Here is a 22,164-nt window from a genome sequence, read left to right as displayed (position 1 = left end):
GAGCCTGACCGAATACTTCTTTGAAGTGCATAAGGTGGTGCTCTAATTTGATAGATTTGATTACCATGTCATCAACATATACTTCCATACATTTTCCTATTTGTCCTTCAAAAATTTTATTCATCAGCTTCATAGCCAAATGGGGAGTAGATACTATAACTTTAAGTTTATTAAGGGACGGCCTGCCGAGTAATATGTTGTACGAGATGTCTGCGTGAACTACCAAGTATGTGACCTTGATGCGTTTTCCTTCATGCTCTGATCCAAATGAGGTGTAAAGGTCAATACACCCACGAGTCTCCATCCGTTCCCCTGAAAAACCAACTAGGGGTTCACGATATTCTGTGAGTTCCTCTTCTGGTATTCCCAATTGCTTGAAAGTATTCCAGTAGAGGATGTCGGCTAAACTCTCTTGATCTATGAGTGTTTTTCGGACAGTGCAGTTGAGAATATCTACACTTATCACCATGGGGTCGTCTTGTATAAGATCCACTCCCTGAAAGTCTTTATCAGTAAATGTGAGAGGGAGAATCTGAATCCTGCTACTGAGTGTGATATTGTTGACTGTTCTGACTTGCCTCAAATGTCTTTTTCTAGCCGAATGAGTAGGTCCGCCACCGGCAAAACCTCTAGCTATGGTATTAATGACCCTTTTAGGATACTTCTCACGTTCATCGTATCGTCTAGTTAGAGGTTTCCTGGACCTACTCCTCTGTTGTTCAAGTCTCTTGTCATCATATCTCCTTGATGACTCAGGATAACGGTCTCTTCCTCTATTGGATTGACCGACAAGATTTGTCTGTACAAAATCTTTTAAATGTCCGTCTTTTGTTAATTCCTCTATTTTATCTTTCAGCACTATGCACTCTTCGGTGGTATGACCCATTTTCTGATGGTATCGGCAAACCTTGCTTTTATCTGCCCGAGGAGGGGTATTGGCATGTCTAGGCATTCTTAGTATTTCTGTGGCCAATGCTTGATCTAGTACTCTAGACCGATTAGTGTTGAGTGTAGTGTAGGAAAGATATTTGGGTCCCCTGGGCAGCCTTTCAGGTTCATTTCTTCTCTCCTTATTTTCTTGCCTAGACTTAAAAGTTTCTCTCCTGTCTGTGTTTTTTGAATTGGACCCCTGGTCCATCCGTACCTGGTTTCGGTACTCATACAATTTCTTCATCTGCATATACTTGGCAGCCCTGCTTCTCAACTCGTCTAGGTCAACAGGTGGTTTTTTGCAAATGTTGTTAACAAAAGGTCCTGGCTTAAGAGCCGTTGTGAGGTGGTGCATAGCCACTGCTGGTTCTAAGTTATGGATTGAGAGGCTCACTTTGCCGAAACGTTCCATGAATGCCCTAAGGGATTCTCCCTTTTCTTGCTGCAAGGAATGTTAATGGATGAGGTCGGCTTGTGGCGAACTGCAGGCTGAACCGTCTTCTGAGGGTTGTAAAAGAGTCGATGGATGAAGGGGGAGTCGTGTGAACCAACTAAGGGCTGGTCCTCGGAGTGAAGTAGGAAAAATTCTACACCATAGAGAATCGTTTTCGATATACAAACCAACTTGGGTTGTAAATACATCCAAGTGTTGGATCAGACGTACCATCATATTTTTCTATTGTTAAGTCTCTCCAGTTGTCGAGTAGCTTAGCCTCCAGGATGTGGTGAACAAATGGGCTTCGACTCACGAGATCGTCTCGGTCATTTTTTGCTTTAGATTGAAAAATCTATTTTGATTTCTCCTGCAACACCGATGATTCCCCCTGATCTTGGACGATGGGTGTGGTCTGGGAAGGGATGTGCGTTCGTATTTCTTCTCTCAAGTTAGTAAGGATGACAATGGGTAGGGTATGGGTAGGGTACTACAGTACCCATCCCCATACCCGCATTTTAAAAAAATACCCGTATCCGGCCTCATACCCGCGTGGGTATGAACATTAATCCCCGTACCCGTACCCTCTAGGTACCCGCATACTCGTCTTGTACCCATTATCCGCACTTGTTTGAGAAAAAATATTTATAAAAAAAAATATGTTTATATAACTTCACATAAGTAGCATAATAATACAAAAATTCAATATGTAGTTGCCGAACAAGGTACAAACATAGATAACAAACAAATATTCAAAGATCATAAACGTTAAATGTATCTTAATATAATAATTTTCTAAACTAAAATTCTTAGAAACAATAAGCAAAACTAAACACACAAGTTATTTGTCAGTGATAATCCTATCTTGTGTGAGATTTGATTGATTGGTAATGTCAGAGCGACAACGAAATAGATCTGTACAATGGTTGTCCCTTTGTGTGGTATCACTTAGTAACTTCTTGTGACGACATTGACAACTAATTCTAATGAATAACGTTTTATAATTGTTAAGTTTTAGTGAGATAGACATTGAGAATGAAAATAGAGTTAGAGTAGAAAAGTTCAATACTAACAATAGAAAGTGGATACATAAAATATTTTTTTTAACTTTTGAATTTGAAATTGTAAGAAAAATAATAGATTTAATTAAAATAATATAATATAATTAATATATATATATATATATATATATATTAATACTAGTATTTTTTAACTCATATACTATACGAAAGTATTTTATCAAAAATATAAATTTTTGAAAAATTATTTTAGTGAATTAAATATTTATAATGTATATAAATTTTAAAAGAAAGAATTTGAATAAAAGATAAATAGTTACAATAAAATTTTATAATAAAGAATTATACGTGTATATTAAAAAAATTATACTTTTTTATTTGAAAAAAATTAACAAATAAAAATTAACAATAATTTTTTATATTTATATCTTTTCAAAAACTTCTTTGAATATGAATAAATAGTAAGAATAATATTATTTAGATTCAATAGATTATAGTTGTGCTTGTAATACATATGTTGCATAGAAAAATATTATTTTCAATTAAAATATAAATTTTTTTAAATATTATTAATAAATAATAAATTTACGGTAATAGTAGTTGATTGTAAAATTTATAAAATATTTATAATATATTTATTATTTATCATTTACTTTATGATTTAAACATCAATATGATTTTATTAACAAAAATATTTGTGTAAAAAATATTTTGTGTGTGTCATATATAAATAATATTTTAAAAAAAGTCAATCTCATATTAACTATGTAATAATTAAATTGTGTTAGCCTAATTAAATGATATAAAATAGTAAATAAATTTTTCTATTAAAAATATAAACCAAAATAAATTTTTTGGTTTACTTTATTATTAAATATATTTTTATATTAATCTTATATAACTTCACATAAGTAATATGATAATACAAAAAATTAATGCATAATTGTAGAATAAAGTTCAAACATATATATATATATATATATGCGGGTATGGGGTGGAGTGGGTACTTAGATACCCATACCCGCACCCATCCCCATTAAAATTTGCGGGTTTTTACTCATACCCGTATAGCGGGTAAATACCCTATCCATTGTGGGTAAATTTTGCGGGTGCCCATCAGGTACTTTACCCATTGCCATCCCTACAAGTTAGCATTTTTCCTTCTCAGAACCGAGAGCTCTAGTGCATCCTTTTCTCTCTCCCTCTTCATCTCTGTCATCTCTGCTTTAAATTGTCTTAGTACAGCTAAGAGACTCTCGTCAATTCCTCCTTGCATCACTACTTCAGGTGTTGGTTTATCTAGTGTGACACCCTCCAGCTGTTGACGAGAGGTTCCTCCCTGTTGAACATGTCCTTCTTGCTAGCTTCTCGTTAGTACCATGATTAATCTGAAAAACGAGGCTAATCGTGCCCCACGGTAGGCGCCAAAATGTTCCTGTTAAAGAAATACTAGTCTTCAGGTCCTTGCTCTGAAACGGTGACATATCTCTAATAGTCGCTGACCGGGGAAGATACCTGTAAAAAGCATTCCGATGCTGAAGTCAGGATTCAGTTCTAAGTAATAAATGGTATTTAATAATGAAAAGTCAACCCTTTACCTGTACTTTTACCTTCTTTATATAGGCATTGTAATGGGCTAATGGGCCTGTCAAGCTAGTATTGATTTTTAGTCCTTTATTTAAAATAAATAATATCTTGATTATTACCTTAAATTAAGTTTAATTACCTCTTAATTCTGACGAAGAGTATTCGGCCAAACTAAGTTGAATAGGTACTCAGTTTCCTTTTCTTACAAGTAGGACTGAGTTAGTCCCTATCCAATACAAGTTTTTTCAATTAGCATCCAACCAAGTTTAATCCTTTCACTGATTAGCACAAAAAAGATATCGCAAAATTCCATCAATTAGTTATTGATTTTTCGAAAACATAAAAATTGAAAAAGTGGTAATTTTTGGGTACGGCTTTTATAGCTGAATCTATGAAGGTCGACATGGCTGTCTAGTTAGCAAAAAAGCAAGAGGTAGACGACATTGGTGAGTTGGTGATGGAATTGGAGGATCTTGTGAAAAGTCCCATGTATTCGCCTCTATTTCGTTTTCAGTACTTGCAAGGCATTTATAATGGCACACTAGTCTTCTGGGCTGCTTGAAAATTTTTATTTTATTTTCAAATAAATTTTATACATTATTAAAAATATTTGATTTTTTAAATAAAAATATTATACTAAACAAACACTTTTTTTTATAATTATTATCAAATTTACTTATTTTTTTTAAATGCGGTACATAAGCGTTTTTAATATAATTTTTAATTTAAATTAAAGTTTTAGTTCAATAATTTATGCAATAAAAATTTACATATATTATTAAAAAAACTAATTTTAATTAACGAACATAATTCTATCTAAATTTTATCCTAAAGCAAAACAACCTTATAGGCGCATTTGCATTTGAAGAAAAAAGAGAAGGATAAATCAGATAGAAATGATAAGGTGGGCCTAGCATGTCTTCGGAGCAGTCCAATGGTTCATGGCCCAACAATATCCGGTATCCAATAAAAGATTGAAAGTATGGGAAAAGTTGAGTTGGGCCCATATAATCACAGTTAGGCCCGGGACCAAAAAAAATGAAAAAGAAGAAACTAGAAATTGATTGAGCGCAGGGAAGGTACTAGAAGTATAGAAGTGTCGTTCACTCAACATTTTTTATGCTCTATAAATAGCATTTGTTCAAAAGCGATAGTTTGGGTTCTCTCTCTGTTGCTAAGGAACTAGGGTTTTACAGAACCTGTCTTTTCGCTTCAATCTTCGTCGATCAAATATGAGGTACAAACTATAAACCCTGCATCTTCCTATGCTGGGTATCCGTTAGGAACCTCTTCGTTTAATATCGTGTGTTGTTTATTCGTTTTTCTAGATTTTCTCGATAATCTTATTTTGAAGTTGATTTCTCTAGTGTCTTATACTTTTATAATTAGGGTTCATAATCGATCGAACTTTTTTTGTTTATCCTGTTTTGTTGTCTTGTGAAATGATTCTAGGATCTTGGTTTAGTTGTTACCGATCTGTGATCCTGAAATTGAAGACTGGAGAGTTGTTCACACACACATAAAATGACAATAAATTTGGAACATATGGGATTGGGAAGGGGGGATTTTCAAACTGCTAGTGCCAATTGAAATATACATTAGAGACGCAATTAGGATAGGAGTAGGAGGCAGATTTGGTTGTAAAAAATGCTTTTGGATAATTAGGTGCCAATATTTGTTTATAAGTTTCGTTTTGTGTTGTTTCATTTGATTATTTTGCTTTTGACCTTAATTTCTTTATCATTTCATTTCTTCGTATTCCTTTTTTGTCAGTGATAAGGGTTTTCAGTAGGTCGACTACTTTTTTGTTTAATTTTCCTTGCTTTTTATGCATTTCTCAACCCTCTCTGATTTTTCACCTAATTTCTTTGTTATTGTGTTTTGTGATGCAGTCGTCATCCTGAGGTGAAGTGGGCTCAGAGAGTTGACAAGGTCTATATCACGGTGCAATTGCCGGATTCCAAAAATGCGAAAGTGGATCTTACTCCGGATGGTAAATTTACCTTTTCTGGCAGTGCTGGCACTGAAGACCGTCAGTATGAGCTACAGCTGGAGCTCTTTGACAAGGTTAACGTAGAGGTGAGGAGGCTTCCCCAATTTATGCATAACATTATCTTTAAGAATGATTATTCTTACTTTTACCTGTGAATTGAATAATGACCTGGCCTGATTGCTTGTAGCATTTTTGTGAGAGTTGTGTATTTGTGTTGAAGTTTCGTGTAAGTTTCCCTTGCCAATTATTTGTTTTGATTTATTTTTAATGGGTTTCCTGTTTCTTTCAGGAGAGCAAAATTAATGTAGGAGTGCGAAGCATATTCTGTGTAGTGCAGAAAGCAGAGAATGGATGGTGGAAAAGGTTACTGCGTGCAGAAGGCAAGCCTCCACATTATGTGAAAGTTGATTGGGATAAATGGGTTGATGAGGATGAAGATGATGGTGGTATGCGCTCCTGTAACCATGCTCTTCTGCAAATAAATTTTAACACAGTATAATTTTATGCAGAGACTAATAGAATTGCTTCATTGTTTATGGATTAGGTGATCTGGACTTAGGAGGGATGGATTTCTCGGTATGCAGTGTGTACATTTGATTTTCTGTTTAAGTGTGTACATTTGATTTTCTATTCCGATCTCATATTCTAATTATTATTTTATACTTCTAATTGTTTTGCAGAAATTTGGGGGGATGGGTGATGATGCAATGGGAGGAATGGATTTCTCTGTATGTAATGTGTTCATTGGATTTATTGTTTTTTTTATTAATGTTATAGATGTAGTGATGTCTTGATTACTTGTGTTGCTGCAGAAATTTGGTGGGATGGGTGATGATGCAATGGATGACATTGACGAGAGTGATGATGAAGGTATGTGTGCAAATTTTGTGCTTGTCATTTTTCTTTTTGTCATTGTAACTTTGATTATGGTTATAATAAAGCATACATAGTTTTGTGAGTGAGGAATGTTAGTTAAGCAAGTTGTGTGTGTGATTTGCTAGTTTTTCCATGTTAATAATGGTAATGTGCTGATTCATGCTTGGCAATTTTTCATTTTAATAAATAGGAACACAGAAAACTTGCTGAGTCACAGGGTTTGTTACAGCTTATGGCTTTAAGAGTAGCTGCCCGGGGGGGGGGGGTATATTAAATATTAAGGATTCTTGTTTTCAGTTATATGGGTTTTAATGGAAGTGGGTGGTGGTTGAGTTAGGAAGAGAGAGCTTAGTTGGTAGGGCAGGCTAGAACTAAGGTGGAGAATCAATGTTGATTGTAAGATATCAGTGCTCTGTGATTGACGAGTCCAGTCCTGTAGTAAGTTTATTTTTCTGAGTATAGATGTTGGTGGTTTTTCTTAGGATCAGAAGGGTAGCTTCTAAATAATGGAACTAACTGATAAAGCTATTAGCTCCATCTATAACTAGAATCTGACACATACGGAATCAATAACCTCTGGTGGTGTAATTAGGCAGCATCTGAATTTGTAAATGTAACTATTTTGAAATGAACATATATATGTAAACGTAGGATGTTGTAAGGTCAGAATAGATCTTCAATTCTTCTCTTGTACCCCTATTAGGCTTTTAAAATTTGCCATTTTGACCCTCGATTGTAGGTGCCATATAGGAAATCCTGAACATAATTCAGATAGCTTCAAAATGCTTTCTTTTAGAAATTGCTATTATTGGTGGTTATTGCAACTTGGATAAGCCGAACAAGATGGTTTATCTTCAATTCTCTTTGGCCTTAAAATATTAATATGCTGCTACTAGGCAATTCCCCGTTTTCGTTTGCTATCACTTGATATTGCTATAGGGTTTAGCTATGCTATGTGCGTATAATTTGTGTCATTGAACAATAAATGTCCATGAAATTTGACTTGTGGGATTGGAAATATATCTTGCGGTTATATTATATATTCTTAAGATATCCGTTATAATTTTGACACTGTTGACTTATTCGAGATTCATTTACTGAGTTAACCAAAATAACTTTTACTTTGCTAACTCTTTTAGAGCAAGAAGTGTCGAAGCCTGCAGAACAAAATGCTGGCGAAAGTGCTGGTGAAGCATCGACAGGGAAGAAAGATGCTGCTGAAGCATTGACAGAGAAAAAAGAAGCAGTTCCAAGCACATGATGCCCTTGCTGTTGAGGATGCTACCCTGAAGATGCTTATGAAAATTCTCGAGTGAGGTTTTCATTATCTGTATCATTGATCGGTAGTTGTTTGAGTCATTTATGTGTCTCTTCTGTGTTGGCTAAACATTTAGCACGTATTATTTATCCAAAAAGGCCCCCTCCCTCTAGTTGGATTAGGATATTATATAATTGAGATTTTTATTTTCGTGCATGAATGGCGGTATCTGGATTTCTACATTTTTATGTTCCATGTTTTTGAGCATGTTTGGATTGTTGATTAGGCAGTCTCTGCAGCTGGTGAAGTGAAACCTCGAAATTGCTATGAATTTATTTTAGACTTACGCATCCTTTTTCTCTTTTGGTCAACAGACTTGAGGCATAGGAGTGTGTCGATTGTAGCTGGGAAAAATTTTTGACGTCTGGGCAAAAAGTCTTTTCATTGTACCAGGATTCCTTTTTATGTCAATTAGAAAAAAAATTGGTTTTTAATTTAAATCGAGTTACACTAATTATTGTTGGTAAAACTACAAAAGCATTAGTAATAAAAAAAATCAGCAGAAATAAGATGAAAAAGTAGTGATAAGTGTTCTGAATCATTTAAATTATTTAAAGTAAAATTAAAATGTGACGTCAGTACAAGTGTTTTGCTATTTTGCAAATTATTATTTTGTTTGGAGGTGTAAGGAACTGGTATCCGTAGAGATTATAATGAAATTTGACTCCTGTCCTTCGTATATATTTCATAGAGAAAGAGAAGTACAAAATCACTAGGTGTTACAGACCTAGTTCTTTTCCAAATGCAAAAAGTCTATTTTTTTCTGAGACACCCCTCGGCACCTCTCTTTCCCAACTCATTCAGTATTACTCCCTCCTTCTCCTCTAATTGTGTCAGCTGTTCAGTTTGTTGCAAAGCTCATTGGAATCACTCAGTTTGCGTCCCTTTATTTTCTTTTCATTCCTTCTTTCACACATATCGTCATAAAGGTTAATTAAACGGTAAATATAATGGAAAGAATGATAATAGAAATAAATGATGAAATATTATGAAAGTTTTTTTTATTAAAATAAACAGATAATTCTAAAGATAAATAAAAATTTGTCAAAGTATTTAACGTGATACGAAAAAGTATAAACTTGAACACTACTTCAAATAAACATATAAAAAGAAGTCATAAATTAATAAAATATATCATAAAATAATTGAAATGACTTGTCAATGTCAACAACATTCAAGAACCCAAACCTGTAGGAGTCATAGTGCCTACGGCTTTTCGGTAGTCATACTATATCCGTCAAGATTTTCAAAATTTCAACTTAAGTTATTTAGTCTTTAAGTTGGTTCAAGAGTTTTAACATAGGAGACTAAGTATATAAATTTCAACTTGAAGTATCTAAAATTATTAAAATATGCTAAATTGTTATTATTTATATTTAATATTTGACTTTTGACGGTTTTTTCTAATGTAAAACTACATATTATTCTTTTAAGTATCATCATTAGTTTTCTTTTAACACCAAAGATACACGTGAACTTAAAAAGACATACATTCTTTAATGTTATGATTTTTTAAAAAAGAGCATTTATATATTTTTAAATAAATTATTAACTTATTATTTATTATTGTAAAATTAACAGTAATAATTATTTTACGTATTTTTTTAATATATAAAGTATCATAAAAATTATTAATAAAAAATATTAATATTAATTTAAAAATTCTTTCTTTTGACATAATAGCTATTAAAAATTTTAATATTATTCTGTAAATAATATATCCATTTTAAAAAAATAAAAATGTCCAAGTGATAAAAAAAATCGTTTTCGTTTAGTTTTCGTATTCTTGCAATCCTTACTCTAATAACTTTACTTTCTCAATGTTCAATAAAACATCAGTTTTTTTTTTATATATTTTAAATTATTGAATTTTATTTTAAAAGTGCATAAATCACTTGATTTATTATATACAAAAAGTAAGATTTTTGGGTCATATTAAATTTTTTGTTAAATAAATTTTCTAAGTTTTGTTTTAAAATTTTTTAGTTTTATTATTTTAAACGAAAGTAAGGAGAATGACGTTTAAAAAAATTTAAATAATATACTTTTTTGGAACTAGGTGTTAATAATATTATTGAAAACACAATCAGTTAAAGTTAAAAGCATGTTTGAATGTTCGATAAAAATTGCATTTGGTGGATGTTAAAAAAATATTGTTATTATTTGTTCTTTAAGTCTTTAAAAAAATTAATAAAAATAAAATATTATTATTATTCAAGAAATCGCCTCAGTGGACCTTATCCCAGCTGATCGAAGCCCTAAAACCCTCGCTGTTATGAAGAACTTGAATGCTTTTCTGTAATCCATAGAAACCGAAGCAAACAATGGAAACCAGTTCAGACATGGATGTGGAGGAACAACCTTCACCCAACTCCAACAACGTTAAACGCTTCGGCCTTAAAAACTCTATTCAAACCAACTTCGGCGACGACTATGTTTTCCAAATTGTCCCAAAGTACGTTCTTTTAGTTTCCCGTTTAAGCTGTGAATTTATGCTCAAACTCAATGAAAAATAGTAAAGTTTCATTCTTTGTTCATATCCGTGACATGGGTTCTACTTATTTTCGTGAATGGAAGGGATGATTGGAGTTCAATGGCAGTGTCATTGTCGACAAACACAGTGAAACTGTATTCGCCGGTTGGGGGTCACTATTATGGAGAGTGCAAGGGTCACACTGCAACAATCAATCAGATTTTGTTTTTGGGTCCTTCCAATCCCAATGTTCTAAGCTCTTGTTCTTCTGATGGTACTATTAGAGCTTGGGACACTAGAACACTTCAGCAGGTAGATTTGATTTATTGCTTTTTTATTTGTTTATTTTTGGTTTGTTCTAAGTCATTTTCATCGTGACTAATTTGCTGCTTGATTGTTTACTTGAATGTCAAATTGTAGGTTTCTTCCATCAATACGGGTTCTTCTCAAGAGGTTTTCAGCTTCTCTGTTGGAGGGACTAGTGGAAATTTAATTGCTGCTGGTTGTAAATCGCAGGTTTGCTTTTGGCTGTGGCAATTTCAGTGATGCTGTGTGAAATGATTTAAAACTATTATGTGAGCTCTATTCTCATGTGTAATTTTGCTCAGATACTCTTCTGGGATTGGAGAAATAAGAAGCAAATTGCATGCCTGGAGGACTCTCATGTGGATGATGTCACTCAGGTTTGTGCTTTTCAAATTGCTCAAATTACATGTGACGACAATTTATCTTTGGATCAAAAACTTGATCTAATGAATTAGTTGAAAGCAGTGGCCCTGTGGGAAAAAGATGATTTGCTTGGAGATGCCACCGGGAAGGATTTTGACATGACAAAAACTGCAGCTAATTCAATATCTTATAAAAATTGTAGGATAGTTTACACTGGCAACAAAAAGGTTTTGGAATATTTCTGTGAGGAAAAACAGTGGAAGTCTTATTATGAATGAAGAAATAATTGGAGGATGTTCCTTACTGATTTATGAAACAATATCCTCGATTTCTCATATTCTGGTTCGGACATTATTTGTCAGACTGGTTGAAATTTGGCTGTTTCAGGCTATAGCCATTTTTATTTGTTCAAGCATGGCTTTAGGCATTACTTGATCAATTCAATTAAAATTTGTTATTGATGTAATGTAAGATTACTAAAGAAATTTTTTTATTTAGATCTTGCGTCTTAACTTTGACCTTCTATGAGTGGAAGGGAAGTCTTCTCATGGGATGGGCATGGTGTTGGGAATATGAAGGCCTCACATGTATTTTATGGCTTGATGGCTTCTGTTTGTTTCAACTTGTTTCTCAACCTACCTTGTAGTTCATCATAATTAATGCATTTATATTTTTGTTGGTCCTTGCCTCATCTGCTTGTAACCTGTTATAGAATGAGGTTATGAAAATATTTGCTACGTGTTGTGTACATAAGATGAACATGATAATTTCAAACCTTTTTATTATAACAAATAAAGCTTTAGCAAATTTTACTAGTTATGATTCTTTTTAGTACTTAAAATGTAATTAATTAATTAATTATTAGATGTGGCACATGGATTCATGTCTGATCTGTTGAAAATTTATAATTGAGGCTAGGTTCATTTTGTCCCTGATGAGCAAGACAAGCTTATTTCTGCTTCAGTAGATGGATTGATCTGCACATTTGATACCACTGGAGATATCAATGACGATGATCATCTAGAATCAGTAAGTATGGAGCTTTAATTCACATTCCATCAGATGATAATTCTTTAGATTGCTAAAGATTAATGGTGAAATTGATCATATCACAATATCTACTACTGTGAGGCTTACATAAGCAGAGCTCAAGCTTCACATTTGAAAAATATAAGAATTCTTTGAGTCCTTTGTATGCTTGAACTGCAGTTTCTCATACAAAATAATAAATATTTTGTTTACAAAATTGTAGGTGATTAATGTGGGGACTTCAATTGCAAAGGTGGGGATTTTTGGAGAAAGTTACCGGAAGCTTTGGTGTCTAACACACATTGAAACCCTAGGGTACAGTTTATCTCCGTTATTTTTTTTTTTTTTTTCAATCGTAACAGTTAGATATAGTGTACTCATACTCTATCTCATCTGCAATGATGCATAATATGGTTGTGTGACGTACATTCAATGCCATCATTATTGCTAAAGAAAGGTAAATTCTTGAGGGAAAAAATGACTGTTATACAATATATATTGCCGTGCAGATAGTTCTACTATACTGTCTGTTTATGATAAGAATTCCATTCTTCTGCTCCTAATATGGGTTATATGAATTTGCATATGTACACTAACTCCTTCCTCTTTTCAAAGTTTGATTCTAATATTTCATTGTACTATGCTTTTATAGTATCTGGAACTGGAAAGATGGTACAAATGAAGTAAATTTCTCAGATGCTCGTACTTTAGCCTCTGAAAGTTGGAGTTTGGATCATGTGAGTTCCTCCCTATTTGATGGAATGTGCTTATTTTATTGAACTGGAATAGCATTGTGCTTTTATATGAAGACTTGTGAAAACTGTAGTTTTTATCTCAATAAAGATGTGTAGGCATCAGGTGCTGATGATATATCATTGCTTTTTGTTCGAAAGGAAAAAGAGGGAGGGAGGGGGGGATTATATGTTGAAAGAAGTATAGCTCTATTAAAAGTTTAATCCTCTGGATCTTTCCTTGTTAGAGGCTTTGCTTCGATGACTTTTGAGTCATGTAGGCTTCGTTTAATTAGAATGGAACTCTGGGTTTGAGGAAAATTCCAGGAGCAGCAAAGCTTGTATTAAAATATTATCTCTCATCTTAGATTTCATGTTGTGTATAAAAATGCAACATTGGTTGAACTGGTCGAGTAGATGATCTTGCAAATTTGGTGGCAACTGCTTCCAACGCAGAACTTGCATACTGCTCCAGCACACAAATGTTGCATAATGCTTATAGCTGACAAATTGATGGTTTCCTTTGGCAGGTTGACTATTTCGTTGATTGTCACTACTCTGCTGAAGCTGAAAAACTATGGGTGATTGGTGGCACTAATGCTGGTACTTTGGGCTACTTTCCTGTAAATTACAATGGAATGGCAACAATTGGAACTGCAGAAGCAATTCTAGAGGGTGGCCACACAAGTGTTATTAGGAGTGTTTTACCCATGTCAAGAATTCATAGTAATAGTCCTAGCCAAGGCATTTTTGGATGGACTGGTGGTGAAGATGGTCAGCTTTGTTGTTGGCTCTCTGATGATTCCTCTCAAATAAATCGATCTTGGATTTCAAGTACGTTGATTGTGAGGCCAGAAAGAACATGCAAGAAAAATCGTCACCATCCCTACTAGCAAAAAGTTTGATAGCTCAATGCTGACGGAACATTTTTTGTTTTCTTTTTCATTTAGTTAGGCTCATTTTTCACTACAACTTGTGTTTGAGATGTGATGATTTTGATATAAGCACTGTATTTTTTGTCAGATATATAGTTACTGCATGTAATATTTATACGGGATCGGTTTACCTAGTCCTTTTTTTACGAAAACGTACTACTACACTTGATTCATTTTGTAATCTTGTATTTGTATCAATGTCAAATTTTTATGTCATACTTCTACAGGCAACCAGTAACTTAGTACTCCTTTAGTCGACTGCTTTGATGATTATGTAATTAATTAAACAATCGTTTACGTAAAATCCCTCCGGGTTTTATTTGAAATAGTTGATGACCTTATGCATATTCACTAGGTGTTTTTAATATTAATTTTCAATCAAAATTACAGTTTTATTTTGATAATTCGTGCAATAAAAGTTTATACTAGTCAAGGTAATTTTAGCGGAGAATATTATTTCATCAAAATTTAAATTTTATTTTGATAATTCACACAACAATAGTTGGTGCTAGTTAACATTGTAAACCCCTTTTAATTGAGCAACAACGCTAAAATCACTTGAAAGTGTTATTAAATTTTGTCCAAAACAAAACTGCATGGTCAACTTTGCCAGATACAGGTAAACTGTAGAGCTTGGACGAAAGAAAAGTATTAATCAGTTCTGGCCAGATGTGTAAGCATAAATTAATCATAACGAAGGTTGCAAATCATTTGTGATATACTAATAAAACCATAAGCAACCAGGTTACCCCCTACCTAAAACATAAAGAGAACCAAATTTGTAATAACTTAAGACAATGGTGAGAATCAACATTCAAAATGAGGAATAAAAGAAAAGAACAGTTCATCTCTAACTGCCTTTGCAATTACTAGAACACGAGTTCAGGTTAAGACCCCTGAACGTTTCATGTACAATTGTCAAAGGAATATTTCCAAATATACCACCACACATTGCTCCATCACTACTTCTCAGTTGGGGAAAAAAAAGATAAAGGCAAGTTTGCAGTTGGAAAAGTAATAGAAAAAGATGCAGGCAGAGAAGCCTTCCTCGAGTAATATAATTTATCGCTCCAACATTTTTGTGGTCACAAACACAAGAAAAACATTGGAAAGCTAAAATCCAGGGATGCACAGGAAACACGGGCAGTGAAGTTGCTACCGATACACATTGAAGAGAAGCACAGCACAAATGCCTCTAAAGGTAGCAATCTGGCCCCTTCTGAAGTAGTTCATGTCACATATCCACTTGTTTGAATCAACCTCTACCTCGCCCTGTACCTACCAAAGGAAACAAATGCCTCCGTCGATATTCACACAGGATTTGACTTTAAGCTACCATTCAAAAACTAAAAAGGCACTGGAAAATGTTAACCTTAGTCCTTAACCTTGAGTTTATGAAACTAATAATAATAGTAAATTTTTATTTTAAAAAAATATTTATCAACTTTTATAACTATAACTTCAATGCAATAAAGATACTCTTTTTCAATAAAAATATATTACTTCTAAATGTTTAAACTCAACCTTGAGAACTGATATTAATAAAACTTTGAAATAAGATTAATACTTTTACAGTGAAGAAATTTCTTGCTCCTCAGGAGCTCATCAAGTCAAGGTGAAAATAAAGCAAAATAGCACCAAACTCTTCGGACTGTGACAAGGGGAATTTGAGGATAGAAAGCAACATATGATTATGAAGAGGGGATAGTACACACAATTAGTGGATTCATGATTTACCTCTGTTTCCACCCGGCTTTCCACCGGGGCCACCCTTGCCTCGACCTCCTCCAGCTCCCTTGGTACCACCATCATCAAGACCACGCCCAATTCCTTTTGGTTGCCGTCCACCAGCACCATCTTCTCTGCCTCTTCCCCTTCCACGTCCCACACCAGGTGGTTTGCGATCTAAAAATGGGACATTGATCAGAGAATGATATACATATTTTTTATGATAAGCAGTGCGACCTACCAAGTAGATCTACATATTTATTATGATACATATTTATCAGATTCATCAAGGGAAGATTTTTGGGTTCATTAGGCACAATGAAAAACACCAAGTAGATCTGTTTCAACAAACCTACAGAAGATTGAGGAACTTAAACCCATATGGGCTTCTCCATCTATCCACCTAAACTTTTCATTTTATAGGTTCTTTAACTTGTCCATTCTGATACAATGTTAGACTTTTCCACTCACATCCACATTGTACTCACACATTAACACACCAACAAGATGTCTAAACAATGCTTACCTGCACGGCTCTTGGTTTCTTCTTGAACTTTGTCAATAACCTAAAATAAATGGCAATAAACAAGATCAGTATAATAAACGCATGTAAAACTCAGACATCAATTGACAAAATCTCAACCTATTCACTTAGGGATTAGTACAATAAAGTATATAATCCAACAAGGCTCCCACCAATCCGGCCTTAAACTCTACTATTGTGCTAAGACTCGCCTTTGCAACCAATTTATTAAAACCTTATTTTCTAATAATTTTAAAACTAAGAACAAAAATATCACCACAACACACACCTCATCAGGAACTCGAAGGTACTTGATTGTATTCCCTCGTATGTAGCATTCAGGCATCCGCCAAAACCTATCTCCATCCTATATTGCAAATTTCATTCAACACAATCAGCAAACCCTTCCATATTCATAAAAAATTACAAAAAGGGGTTGTAAAAAAAGATTACTTTAGAGGTACAAATGACTTCTCGGAGATGGATGTTCATCCATGTATCACAGTTAACCAAATGGCCGTTATAAGTTTCCCCATTCTTCAGTTCCACCAACTACCACAACATATAGCAACTCAGAATTCACAAGTTACAAATCAAACAGAATAAAACAAGTGAATATATTGACAAGGTAAATAGTAAGTAGAATAGGGAAAAGGGGGTGAATTACCATAGGGTGGCCTTGAGCTGTTTTGAGAAGGGAAAGAGGAAGCTGCAAAAAGGAATAAATAGAGAAGCTAAGGTCATAAAATAAATTAACAGAGAAGAGAGTGAAAGCTTAAAGGTTTCGAATTCTATGAACGGTTTTAAAAATTGAAGCTTGAAAAAGAAAGAAAGAGAGATCTTGGGTGTAGGAAGTATTAGCGTTTGAAAAGAATGAGGTTGGAGAAAGAGAGGTAGTTACCATGTTGATGTTGAGGATTGGTGGAGTGATCAAAGATGTTGTGTGTTGTGTTTCAAAGAAAACGAAGGCGGAAGAGAAGAGGAGGGAAACAGGGAGAGAAAGTTCTTCACACTCTATGATTGCTTTCACTGTTCCTCTCTGTCTTTCTTTCTACTAACACTAACTAATTCATTGATTAATTTCCCTCCTTTGTTTATGCAAAGCAGATATTCAGTCTTGCTGTTGTTGTTCAAGGATTTGAATGCTGCGTGAGAATAAGTAAAATTAGGTTAAGTTTTGTAAAGTATAATTTTTGTTCTGATGTATTTATTTTATATATGCTATTTTTTAAGGTTTGACTTGATTGTTTTAATATATGTCCTGTAAGTATGACAATTAATAAGTAATTTAATTAAATATTTTTAATGCATTATTATTATTATGACACGAAAATATATATATATATATCTCTGCGTGTGTGTGAAAATCTCTCATCTAATATAATTAGGTTATGTGTAACTGTAAGTTATGTGTTTATATTTTTCTTTGTTAATTTTTTAGGTTACACTTGTTTAATGTCTATCATTGAAGAAATAATACAACTTGAAAGAATGAGAAAGTAATGTTCACCCGTGTTGATTGATTTATGTAGCAATCGCATGTTTGTTATTGTTTATTTCTATAAAGAAAACAATTTTTTTTTAAAAAAAAACCTAAGAATGTCTTTAAGGCTCTGAATAACATTGTTTTTTAAGGACTATTCTTTTTTTGTTACGTTTAAGGACTGCTTTAAAGATGCTGATTAACATTGTTCTATTTAAAAACGATTTTTAAATTTTAAACATTTTGAAATAACAACATTTTATTAAAAAATTATTATATTTTTTTATATTTTTTCAATACAATAAATACCATTTAAATTTGTTTTTTTATTGTTTAACTTCAACTTTAAGAATCAAAATTAACTTCTGTTTTTCTCTCAACTCCTAACTTGGACCTAAAAATATTAATGATCTCTTCATCTATTTTATTAATTATCATCTCTCAAATAAACATTAATTAAGAATAAATTTATAAAAAAGTAATAATAATTCAATAATTTTGTAAAACAGTAATAAAAAATGACAAAACAATTTGCTAGAGTATAAAAAAAGAGAGTAAGCTACATTGAAACCCATTTACCATCTCTATTAGGCAATGTAGAACGCGAATTAACACCATTGAATTTCCAGACATCCACTCCCTACAGAATAATTCTAAATCTTTCTTCCTTTACTCCTACAAATTATTATAATTAGTCCATAAAAAATATTAAATATTGTAATATTTTAAAATAATAAATACATACATTTTTTATTTAATGCTTATTTTATAAAATAACAAAAATATTATTAAGAAGACAAACGAGATATGACAAAACTCTATATATATTACAGAAAGCATATTTCAGTCGACAGTCACTGTTCTGTATGCTTATTGCCTAAGGACAAGAAGTAGAGTCCACAAGACAAAGTGTTCTCATTCTCATTTCTGTTGTTTTGGCAATCTTATTCCGCTTATTTAATTTACGGATTACAATACCATACGACTGAGCCAGGGAACGTAGAAAACTTATTTGAAAACTGACCTTCCAAGGCTCATTGGTTATTAGGAACAGAACTTGCGACATTTGAATAATTCCCCTATGCCCTCCCATAATTCACATAGTAAATTAAAAGAATGAAACATAAAGAAAGGTCAGCAGAAGCTCTGGCCTTAAAATGAAATAAGACCCATCTAAATAGGTACTGTAGATCTGAAAAATCACTGAACTATTCAACATGTAAAACCTAGAGCTTCTTGATAGAAATAGTCCAAAGAAGATCTGAATCAGACTGTACTGTAACTATATCCCCTTTTACGATATTTGATGTGCTTATTAAACCTCCAAATCTCATCGCCATGTCATCTGAAAATGTCAAAATAAAATGTTATTCATCAGACTCCACTGAGAAGCAAGATCAGAACTGGGAAAAGGCAATAAAAGTCAACGATTTCTTCTCCATCACCCCGCAGCATTATATTTATACCGTCATGTGTTTATTTTCTGATAGGTTGCTGATTAGGGTATTAAACTGTTTATTTTATTTATTAGCAAGCACCGGATGAGTGTGGCATCCCATATACTCATCAATAACAGCCATACAAGAATAAAATGTGTTTCTGATAGCATATTAAAGTGGAAGTGATTATCATCCTACTCAAATGAGCCTCAGGAAGACCTACATTTTTAGAATTAAACTAATCACATAACATTATTATTAAAGAATGATATACAGTACTTACTAAGGTCCCACTTGAGTCCTGTGGTTGTAGAACTTCCAGATGGCATGCCAATGGGAACTAGTCCACAATGTGGACCCTCAACAGAAGATTGAATAAGGATCTTATGACAATGATTCTTTGGGAGAAGGTGAATGAGGCAATCATCAGATAGAAGGATAATTCGTGTGTTGGAGAATCGGCAGAGCACATTAATATTTCCAATCTCATGGTCAAATCTCCCACCAAGTGCTCCAGCAACAAGAATGCATAGCTGCCATATGTTAAAAAGAGTAGAAGATATGGGTGTGTCAAGCTGAGATTATTGCCAATGGTACAACTAAATAACACACAGCACAACAGCAATTTTTTACTAACAAAAATGATTAAGGAACAACACTACACCAGAATTAATTCATTTCAATTATTTCAAAATTATCCAACTCTACAGTTAAAATTGACATCAGTCCACTCCCCTCTTCTCCCTCCAAAAAAAATTGCTGAATATAAAGTATAACCAGATATACAACTCACTGCTGATTGATCAATACTTGGTGTGAGGTCACGTATGTATGTTACACATTTGTGTAAATCTGTGGTGTCCTGATCATGAGACTCATCAATTATCTGAGTTCCCTACAGGGAGAAAACTAGCATAAGATCCTTGGTATGATTTAAGCAAGATTGTATATATAGCAGTAATATAGGAATAAAAAAAATCTCAATTTGGAGTGAACCAGAAAGTTGAATTTTGAACTCATATTCTCCATTACATGCACATGTATGTGCTGAGACACACAAAACCATAAATACAGAGAATGTGATACCAGCTTTTTATAGAATTCAAGTACTTCTGTCCTGATTGAATCCATGTCACCTTTAATTACATCAGGCTTGTACCTGATAGAAACATCGGAAGTCAGATAGAGAAAATTTGCTACTAGACACTCAAGATGGCAAACTGTATCCTCAATCACTAGCAAAAGTAAAATTGCAGAGTTTTTTAGTCTAACCTAGTCCTCCCACAATTGAACTCCATAGACTAGAGATGGAAGTAAAGTTAATTTGGGAGCCAATGCTATTGATCCGCTAGAAAGTTTTCAATGAAAAATCACATCGGTGTTGCATTAGAAATCATGGTGAAGTATGTTAGTAACTTTTTTTTCACTTTTGATTATTTTATCAGTGTCTTAAGAGCACTTGTTAATTATTAGTAATCTCTGTGATTAAAAGATATTGTTGACTGCTACTCATATATGACATTCCACATATACTCCATGAATAAATACTAACCACAATTACATTCAATATACGAAAAACTAACAACTCCAGCCCAATACATATAAGTGAAAACATCAATAGGAAATATAACATGGTTGAATATTTTTAAATTTGATCGTATCAAATACGCGCATAGGCAATGCCACCATGGGAAGAAATTAACAAGCAGTAAGCATTAATGATAACATGGATCAGTTTCTTTAGCACGACAATACGAAAAAATGATTGACAGAAGAATAATTCTAAATCCTCCTACTCTTTATTCCTACAAATCCTCCCAATTACTAAATGAAGAAAGTATTTAATGTGTTTTATGTTTTAAACATAATAATAAATGAATATTTTCATTTAATACTCACTTTACAAAGTAGTAGGAGAATATAGCAAAGCTCTTCACAGAATCTAATTGATGTAACATACACGAACTCACATTAATTACTATTGTGTTGAATCCTATTTGGCCATTTCCTCATCTGATTCTACAACTGACAGCCACTGAGAATTTTAAGCCACCCCCCTCACAAAAAATACGTAATATAGAAGTTGCAAAAAATAGCAGCTTCAACAATCACAAACGTGAGGATTTGGTGATCCTGTGCCCAGTTTTTATTATGTTAAAAGAAAAGGGAAACCACTTCAAACCATTGCTTTATTAAAACACCTGGCCATTAATCATGGACCACCAAACCACAGAACCTAAGAAAGTCAGAAATCATAACTTTACGTAGTACCCAATATCGCAAAACAACCAACGACAAGCAAACAGTCACGCACACTGAAGTAAGCTAAAGAGAGAAACAAATTTTAGAACTAATTATTATTATTATTTTTTTTAAAAAAAAGCCCTTTGGATTTTCAGTGGGAAGAAAGGTGTTGAAGTAGGAACCTAGTGCGAACATGGGAAGGTTGTTGCTGAGGGAAGAAAAGAGGCATTTCATCATACACCCTGTTGGCACCTCCATCTGCGCACACCCGTAGTTGTGCTGTTGCAACCAACAACACAAACAGCAATGCATGAACCAACAATACAAAACTCAAGAGAAACAAAATAGAAAGGGGTGTGGTGCAGGAAGAAATACCGTGGTCCCAAAGCAGAGGAGCGAATCTGGGGAGGCTTTGATTGAGAACAACGAGAGCGTAGTTGAGGGAAATAGAACAAGTGGGGTTGCAGTTCTCCGGCGGAAGAAGGAAGCTTGAACAATGACTCATCAACTCCATCCTCTCCCTCACCGGATAGATGCTTCAATGCTTCTCTTCCTCCCCAAAACCCTGTTTCCTACTTGTTTTCACGTCCAACCTTTATAACAATAATAATAATATTTGTTATATTCTATTGACTATTCTTTTTATATCATAAAGTTGAATGCACCTACTTCTCATCTTATTCTATCCATTCAATGTTTCAATTTTGATTGATTCATCTAATAATTTTTTCATCTACCCCCGTGTGTGAGTCCG

The 22,164-nt window shown here is 33.5% G+C and overlaps 4 protein-coding genes across 8 annotated transcripts; 2 read left to right on the top strand and 2 right to left on the bottom strand.

The window, feature by feature from the left end:
- Positions 1-1,066: 1,066 nt before the first annotated feature.
- Positions 1,067-22,094, bottom strand: LOC113860641 (thiamine pyrophosphokinase 2). Of its 4 annotated transcripts, XM_027493090.1 has the most exons (7): positions 21,786-22,094; positions 21,593-21,689; positions 21,366-21,367; positions 20,253-20,362; positions 19,960-20,061; positions 19,450-19,699; positions 18,545-19,072 (listed from the first exon to the last, which is right to left on the bottom strand). In XM_027493090.1, exons 1-7 carry the CDS (start codon positions 21,922-21,924, stop codon positions 18,954-18,956), a joined length of 819 nt encoding a protein of 272 aa, XP_027348891.1. In that variant the 5' UTR covers positions 21,925-22,094; the 3' UTR covers positions 18,545-18,953. The 4 variants fall into 4 exon arrangements, 2 of the variants coding, with proteins under 2 accessions (XP_027348890.1, XP_027348891.1); XR_003503992.1 differs by lacking the exons at positions 21,366-21,367; positions 21,593-21,689; positions 21,786-22,094 and adding exons at positions 1,067-1,077; positions 21,137-21,234 and having other exon boundaries at positions 20,253-20,325; XR_003503991.1 differs by lacking the exons at positions 21,366-21,367; positions 21,593-21,689; positions 21,786-22,094 and adding exons at positions 1,067-1,077; positions 21,066-21,185 and having other exon boundaries at positions 20,253-20,325.
- Positions 5,095-9,440, top strand: LOC113860642 (uncharacterized protein OsI_027940). 2 transcript variants are annotated; one of them, XR_003503993.1, is made up of 8 exons: positions 5,096-5,206; positions 5,862-6,048; positions 6,252-6,408; positions 6,507-6,538; positions 6,643-6,690; positions 6,775-6,832; positions 7,978-8,187; positions 9,429-9,440. XR_003503993.1 is itself a non-coding variant. In XM_027493091.1 (7 exons), exons 1-7 carry the CDS (start codon positions 5,202-5,204, stop codon positions 8,097-8,099), a joined length of 609 nt encoding a protein of 202 aa, XP_027348892.1. In that variant the 5' UTR covers positions 5,095-5,201; the 3' UTR covers positions 8,100-8,432. The 2 variants fall into 2 exon arrangements, 1 of the variants encoding a protein (XP_027348892.1); XM_027493091.1 differs by lacking the exon at positions 9,429-9,440 and having other exon boundaries at positions 5,095-5,206; positions 7,978-8,432.
- Positions 10,399-14,163, top strand: LOC113860640 (WD repeat-containing protein GTS1). The gene is made up of 8 exons (XM_027493088.1): positions 10,399-10,611; positions 10,734-10,941; positions 11,050-11,145; positions 11,238-11,312; positions 12,217-12,327; positions 12,551-12,642; positions 12,980-13,064; positions 13,589-14,163. The coding sequence occupies exons 1-8, from the start codon at positions 10,481-10,483 to the stop codon at positions 13,949-13,951; spliced, it is 1,161 nt and encodes a 386-aa protein (XP_027348889.1). The 5' UTR covers positions 10,399-10,480; the 3' UTR covers positions 13,952-14,163.
- LOC113860643 (probable U6 snRNA-associated Sm-like protein LSm4) lies at positions 15,087-17,287 on the bottom strand. Its single transcript, XM_027493092.1, has 7 exons — positions 17,146-17,287; positions 16,912-16,953; positions 16,698-16,796; positions 16,534-16,611; positions 16,248-16,287; positions 15,731-15,898; positions 15,087-15,271 (listed from the first exon to the last, which is right to left on the bottom strand). The coding sequence occupies exons 1-7, from the start codon at positions 17,146-17,148 to the stop codon at positions 15,249-15,251; spliced, it is 453 nt and encodes a 150-aa protein (XP_027348893.1). The 5' UTR covers positions 17,149-17,287; the 3' UTR covers positions 15,087-15,248.
- Positions 22,095-22,164: the final 70 nt, after the last annotated feature.

The sequence above is a fragment of the Abrus precatorius genome, unplaced genomic scaffold (genome assembly GCF_003935025.1).
Source record: "Abrus precatorius isolate BTA unplaced genomic scaffold, Abrus_2018 Scaffold3, whole genome shotgun sequence".
Classification (NCBI taxonomy): domain Eukaryota; kingdom Viridiplantae; phylum Streptophyta; class Magnoliopsida; order Fabales; family Fabaceae; genus Abrus; species Abrus precatorius.
Note: the sequence above shows the minus strand (reverse complement) of the source record. Positions and strands in the feature narration are given on the sequence as shown.